General features: G+C 39.3%; 1 protein-coding gene across 1 annotated transcript; it reads right to left on the bottom strand.

The window, feature by feature from the left end:
- Positions 1–768: 768 nt before the first annotated feature.
- Positions 769–6,100, bottom strand: LOC134071024 (adhesion G-protein coupled receptor G7-like). The gene is made up of 9 exons (XM_062527589.1): positions 6,091–6,100; positions 4,734–4,903; positions 3,948–4,100; positions 3,591–3,703; positions 2,978–3,312; positions 2,331–2,412; positions 1,862–2,020; positions 1,201–1,357; positions 769–810 (listed from the first exon to the last, which is right to left on the bottom strand). Exons 1-9 carry the CDS (start codon positions 6,098–6,100, stop codon positions 769–771), a joined length of 1,221 nt encoding a protein of 406 aa, XP_062383573.1.
- Positions 6,101–7,539: the final 1,439 nt, after the last annotated feature.

Below are 7,539 nucleotides of genomic sequence, written 5' to 3'. Positions count from 1 at the left end.
ATTTATTTACAAACTGGCAAAGATCATTTCTAAAGCATGGCGACTGACAATGCTAATAGTACAAGATTTTATACAAATAGTATTGCATAATTAGTGTAAAACAATTCATGATTCCCCCAGTCGAGGGAAAGCAAAGTTGCAGGGCTGGTTTGGGTACAGGTGGCTAGGGGAGCCATTCTCCATATTATAAGACAGTTTACCATTAAAATGACTTTGAAGCTGTTATTAAAGGTGTTCTAAGAGATGTTGGGTAACGTCACTTCTGTTGACGTTCAAACAAAGCAGAGAGCTAACTCGCTACTCCCTCCTCCTCTCTCCTGTCACTGTGCAATTGAGACTCTCCTGGACTGCTTAAAACACTGAGGTCAGGCAGATGTCTCTGTTCCCACATGGAACTAAAACAGAAACATTGAGGAGGAGTTCCTTTCCTCGAGCATCTGCATCCTTCACACATAAAACTCTTTAAAATACATTACATGGACTTGCCATATTGCACTAAAATACTGCACTTTTACCCCATTCTCTCTCAAACTATCTATTTCTTTATCCCTATAAATAGACACCTACATGTAGTATGCACTGGCAAGTTGAGCCACTCGATTCCACTTGACCACGTTTTACAACAGTCTCTCTATGTATGTGCGAAATAGAAATACATTAGATTGATTTGTAATCGAGGTGTCCAAGGATTAGATTAGATTTGTTTGGCTCTGTGAGAACTTTCCTACAGACTGCTTTGCATCTGCACTCCTTGACGACTCCTGTGAATCATTCTTTGGTTTTCTGGATCTCCATAGAATGTACTTCCGTCTGTGGAGTGCAATCTCAGGAGGAGACACAGAGTTTGTGGCAGAGAGGAATGTTTTCCTGAAGTGAGCCGTCCTCACCGTGAATAAAATGAAGATCTGTAATCCCTGCATACACACAGCGTATATAAAAAAGAATACACACACACACACACACACACACACACACACACACACACACACACACACACACATATATATATATACAGTATATATATGCATATAATATATACAGCATACAAATAATGTATAGAGGCAGGCATAGACAGAGAGCAGAGGACAGATGATTACAGTTACTCACATGTTTGAAGAACATTATCACAGTCTGTAGATGTTACTTTGGGCTATGAGTAAATTGGTCATAGTGTGTTTGAGTATGCATTGCTTCACTGACCTGGGTGGTATTGCACACACAGAATAAGATGCTGAAGATGTAGCTTGTGGTGCCCGTGGTAGAGAGCACCAGGTAGCCCAGAACCCAAGTGAGGCCCAGCAGAACACCAAGAGAAAAGCTGCTCAGGAACCTCTTCCTCATGGAGGTGTGTGCAGTGCTGTAAGGAACACATAGGAGAACATGGTAACTCCTGTGGAACACATAATGCTACATGCTTCACCTTCATGGGAATTACTGGGCTTATGGGTGCACACAAGTCCTGTCATTGTATCAGAATTCATTTGACCTATGTGTGCGCGTGTGTGTGCATGCATGTGCGTGCGTGCGTGCGTGCGTGCGTACATTTGTGAATTGTTAACCTGTTCTGCAATTGTATCAAGTCTTCAGACATCATCCAAAACTGACGGTGAAAATTTGATAACTTATAAATAGTTATTGTTTCATAAACATACCTAGCATTTTTGCATTTTCTCTGTCAAAACATACTTTATCAATGCCTTCACCAGAACATAGTCCATCTCATGTATAGCTCTATTTCTGTTCTCTTGTGGATAACTTAACTTAACTTACAATAATATGCATCAATCAATAATTTAGTACACCAACTAGAAGTGTCTATTTATCTCAATTTTGAGTGAGAGAAGAAATGTAAACAAGTTACCTGTTTAACAAAGGATCCTTCTTGCATGTAGCAAATCCGAAGTGTATCAGTACTGCCGTATTTAAAAGTAGCATTATAGCTACTGGAAGCAAAAAGCCCCAAAACATTGGCTTTCCGAAGTCAAACTTCCCATCTTGGTTCAAAGACTCAAGCCAACAACTGAAACATGAATAGAAAATCTGTACATTACAACTGTCAAAGTCTGTTCACCAACACATTTTATTATTTTTATTTATTTATTATTATTATTTCGCGTCAATTATATTGAAATGATTGCCCTCAATGCAAAACAATTACTTTGATGATTTGATTTATAGCACTGTAGCACAGTAGTACTATAGTACTGACAATGAAGCCTATACGCACTACAAACCGCAGGACAGGACATGTGTTCTCTGAGCATGGGCCTATAGGCCTACTACTCCTTTCACACAGAACAATCATGACAGCACTGGCTGTTGCTACTCACAAATCTTCCCGTCTATAGCCCAAAGGATTATTCACTCTGTAGGCCACTCCCAGTGAGATTGCAACCACAACAGCGGGAAGTCCTAGGAAAGAGGGAAGGCCAAAGTGTCAAAAACAAAGTTAACTTTATCGTCAATCAACCATGCAACATGTTGTTGTCCACGCTCCCTGACCTGGTTTATAACAACATTTAAAAAAAGAGGTAGTGCATAGACAGGTACACACACAATCACAACAAAGACAGTTATTACACACAGACAAACAGAGACAGACGCGACAAGGTATTGCCCAAGTTAGAAGTTAAACTTTTGCATAATGTGTCAGATATGAATTATGAGGTAGTTTACTGCAGGTAAAGTGCAAAGGCGATGACACCTGTGGTGTATTATCTCATACTGCATGAACAGACATGGAAATACTAAGAATCCTGTGGGATCAGCAAGTAATGAGTTATTGTAAGCACACAAGAGGCTTAGTGGTGTTTTTTTTGTTTTAAAGCAGAACACATACTTTAACAAAAATATTATTTTTCCTAATTCCCTCATTTTTAGCAGTTCTGACTGCTTTGGGTATTGCCCAACAATGTATAACTTTTGCACACACTCACACAACCCCCCAATCCCCAATGAATCTTGTGCTGTTATTTACCCCATCCCGTTACTAAAGAGATCAGGAGGATTCCACTTGGTGGGCCTGAGAGGGTTTTTCTGATGAGAATGAATATGTGCACTGCGTAGAGAGTGTTCCAGGTGAATGTAGCCAACAGGAAGTACTGCATCAGGGCCGTGAGGGCAGTGCAGGGACCTCTATCAGGATCCTGATGGAGGTCAGAGGGCAGGATGACGTTTTTCTCTGACACACTGGAGTCTGTCTTCAAATTCCGGTTGGGGTTATCAATTCCAAACAGGAAGAGGAAGTAGAAGATGGTCAAGCACACACAGATGTTAACCAGGAGAACCGTGGGAGCACTTTTTCTGGACTTCCTGTGAAGAACCGACATCTGACTTTATTTCTACTGCATTCATCTGATACATCAATTAATATTACACAATGTCATGTTCTAAACTGTTGTTAATGGACAAACAATTTTTAAATGAACTCAAAAGGCTTGGTGTTTAAAAGAAGTATGTCTGCTGTTCTAAATCATTTACACAATCATTTACACCATCTCTCCTTTCTCCTGAAACAGAGTAATACATGAGGCTGAAAAATTATTTAAACTCAATTGTTAGTACAGTGGTAGGACTCTGTAAATACCTACCTGGTAATAATCTGGAATATCACAGTTATTATCAGCCCCAATATTGACAAAGAGCACCCCACAATACTGATCGCACTCAGTGACTCAGCATATTTATGGTCCATCCTGAAAGACTGAAAAAATACAGACACCTGTGAGCTCTTTTGCAACTACAAAAAAAAAATTGTAAAATATACAAACAAATGTTTTAACATACATATGTGTACATAATGTCTAACCTTTCGGTTGAAATATATACATCACATACATTTGTAAATACACCACTACAGGACACAAACCAAATTCTGCTTTTTTTTAACTTTGCCACAGGTTTTGAATGAAGTAAATGTTCCAAAAGAATTGACGTAAAAGACCAACCATCAGTACAGCGAAGTTAGTGGTGTGGTTACAGCTACACTGGAGAGAGCCCGTCGAGAGGTTGGCTTTGGAGCATCCTGTAGTGCTCCAGTCATTTACGCTGTAGTCCCAGAACACACAGGCAAAGTCATGCAGGGATTTCTTGGACACATTCTGGGGTATACAAAAATAACTTAATGAACAAACATACACAAACAAACACAAATGTAAACACTCATGCTTACAGAGAAGCAATTTATTCATAGAATAACCATAACAATTTGGTTTATAAAAGACTGTTAAAAGACAGAGAGTTTACTAGTTCAAGTTTTGAAGGATGGTTGTGTAGAATTCTGTAAAATTTAAGTTTACTTTACACTCCACTCCACTGACTCTAATACAGCATCATGTGAGGAATAAAGAGAGACAGCCCTCTAGTGTTCCAATGTCTGAAGTGGGAATTTACATTCATTAATTTAGCAGACACTTTTTAATCAAAGTGACTCTCATATGTCAATCATTTTGCAAGGGCCACTGTCCACAGAACTCATGGCACAATGGTGGAAGCCAACTACTGAAATAACAACTCTTCAGGCTACTACATGCTACTGTAGCTACATCTCTTTAGCCACAATTTTATATTGCACAGTATGGTATTGTTTTTGTGTCAGAGATTGAAGTGATAGCCTGTCCTTTACCAGGCCACACATGATCATTGAAATTATTCTTTATAATAATTTTATTTCATAGGCCTTTTGGCTTCATCCTTCTTTATGGAGAAAACACAAAGAAGTAGCATTTCCATACCATGGGTAGGAACCGCAAGGTCACATGTTGGGCTTTGACATCTCCCAGAGTTCCAGAGATCACCATCCTCCTGGTGTTAAGTGTTGGCTGAAAGGCTCTTGACCTGAAGAGGAGGTCATTCTCATAGAGCACAAAACCAGCACTGATGTTTGAATTCTTCTGTAACTGATCTGGCAAAGACAATGAGAAAGATGAGAGTTGTGCTGTGTCATTGTCACCTCAATTGCAACACCACAAACTGTACCTTAATAAAAATCAGCCTTCGCTAATGGTGATTGTTTACTGATCATGAGCTGACAACTGAATTGGTAGACAACCTTAGCTAGTGGCCAGAGATTCATTGGCCCGCCATATATAACTATCTGGTTCACAAGCCCAGTGTGTATACACGCAAAAAAGTAGGTATTTTTCTTCAGGTTTCCTTGACGTTTCAGTGAATTCACACACACACACACACACACACACACACACACACACACACGAGCACACAATTTAGTCAAATGAGAGCGCTAGTAAAACGAGCACACAATCTAGTAAATGGGTCAACAATTTAGTAAAATGAGCGCATAATTTACTAAAATGAGTGCACATTCTCTCGATGCACAAAAATATCTTGCAATGACACCGCTCGGTCTCTGTACAAGAGCCATTCCGTCACATCAGTAAAGCACTTATGAATTTGAATCGCAGCACAGACAACACTGACCAGATAAAGTACATTGTAAACATGAAAATCATGAGCACAGACCTGGAAGTCTGATGAAAATCTGGACATCAGAAGGAATTTCTGTATCTGAAATGTCTGATATGTCGGTCTTGAGTTGTATTCGGTTAGTTGTGAAGTTATTTGATGTGCCTATTGTTAGAGAAAAAGGTTTCATATCATTGAAGAGATTACACCATTTTTTTTTTTATTGTTTGACAATTCCCAAAGCCAAACTAACCATTAACCATAGCCATGTTTTGAATTCATGATTTATGAAACAAATACAGTATATTAGTAACATTATGGAGTTGCATAGATTAAGTAATTTAAATGTCATATAGTGTGAAGTAAAGTAATTAAGTACATATTGTACAATAAATGCAAAACAAAGGGGAAAAAACATCTGTCTACAGTATGTCACTAGCAACCTGCCTCATTACCAACACAAGCCCATTCAATGATAATGTAAATAAACGGCCTTGATCAAAGCACCACCAATGAATGTCAATGTGCTCTCAAAAGTCAGAAGTTGGTAATAGACCTTAGGTTTTTTTCCTCTGGAGTTACACTTATTGTACACTTTTATATAATGTATTCATATTGTACTAAATGGCAAATACTATAGCCATAATCATAACCATAATCACTCACCAGAGATCATGAGCGATCTGACTGGCTGGTAACAGATAGCCTACAGTATCACTCACCAGAGAGTGCACTGAACTGGATGCCTGCTGTCTGGGCACTTTGCACCTGAGTAGCCTGAACTACCAGTCTGGGCTGAACCACCAAGGAGAAATTATTATTTGGATTTGCAGAAAATCTTTCTAGGTTTTGTGTTAGTCTGGGGAAGTTGAAGCGCGCACACGCACACACACACACACACACACACACACACACACACACACACACACACACACTTTAATATGTGAATATACAAATGGATAAATAAAACATGTGTTACAACACCTGTAATATCGACTTTATTTTGTAGGCTACACACACATACACACATGGTATAGCCTACTTGAGGTCTATTGTAGATTTTTAATTTCTGCATTTGATTACACTGATTTACATAGTGAATATCTTACCGTACTGTGTCATTGCTTTCTTCAGGAAATTGTTGAGGATTAGCAGTTAGTAACTGACTAATTGTTGTCACAGCAGCCACAGCTGTTCCCTGTACAGACATACAGAGATGTTAAGCATGTTTTCCATTAGGATTGTACTCACTGGAAACTTGTTGTGAATAGAAACACTGTGGAAGAGTTTTGCAATTGAGCTCACTTATATTGAAGAAGTTGTCAAGGCATTCTCCAGCAGTTCTGCTGACATTTCAGTATACCATGAGATTGCTTGCTATAGAGTTTGAGCTGAGTTCTGCTTGTACGGCAGAGCCTGAGGGCATTTTGTGTTTTGGTTTTCTCAAAATATGTAAAATGTGAATTGGCTATAGAATGTATAGAGAGTTTATCTCTGGTATTCTAAACGTGTATCCTTCTGTATGAATGTTTCTTTTTGTGATCATTTACAACAGAAGATCAGAAGCGGTATGCTTTGCATTGGATGTCAGGTTTATATACCAAAGCCTGAGGGCATTTTGTGCTTTGGTTTCCAAAGAAGATCAGAAGCAGTATGTTTTGCATTTGGATGCGTGTTTGTACACCAGAGCCTGAGGGCATTTTGTGTTTTTACCTCAGTCCCTACACCGTCTAACTGTCAGGATCTGGAACCTATCTGAGCTGACTTTTACAACCCTGGTGGCCATTTTGTGTATTGCCCTGTGTTTGTTTTCTTTTGCTGTTCCAATGTGCCCTGTGTTCACCTGTCTGTCATCTGTCCTTCTCTCTGCCCTTTCCCTTATTTGGTCTGCACTTCCTGTCTCATTAGTTTCCCTCTGTTTCTGCTCACACCTGTTCCCTGTTATTGTCTTGTTGGTCTCGTCAGAGAATGTCTAATAGGGGGAGAACGCACACTCTCAGAATACTTCTGGGTTGTACTGCAACAAGAAGCCGATCGCGAGCAACTGGAGAATGAATGGAGGTGAATAGAGTTGTACTCCTATCCACTTTTCTCTGGATATAATTTTTTGTGTAG

The sequence above is a fragment of the Sardina pilchardus genome, chromosome 23 (assembly GCF_963854185.1).
Source record: "Sardina pilchardus chromosome 23, fSarPil1.1, whole genome shotgun sequence".
In the NCBI taxonomy this organism is placed as follows: Eukaryota; Metazoa; Chordata; class Actinopteri; order Clupeiformes; family Clupeidae; genus Sardina; species Sardina pilchardus.
The sequence above is the reverse complement of the archived record's forward strand: the minus strand, read 5'-3'. Positions and strand labels throughout refer to the sequence as shown.

Coding starts and splice junctions, on each gene's coding strand:
- LOC134071024 (XM_062527589.1), bottom strand. Junction 3,313..3,590: donor ATATTCCAGATTATTACCAG/GTAGGTATTTAC, acceptor GGTTCTTCACAG/GAAGTCCAGAAAAAGTGCTC. Junction 2,413..2,977: donor CTCTTTAGTAACGGGATGGG/GTAAATAACAGC, acceptor CCTCTTTCCTAG/GACTTCCCGCTGTTGTGGTT.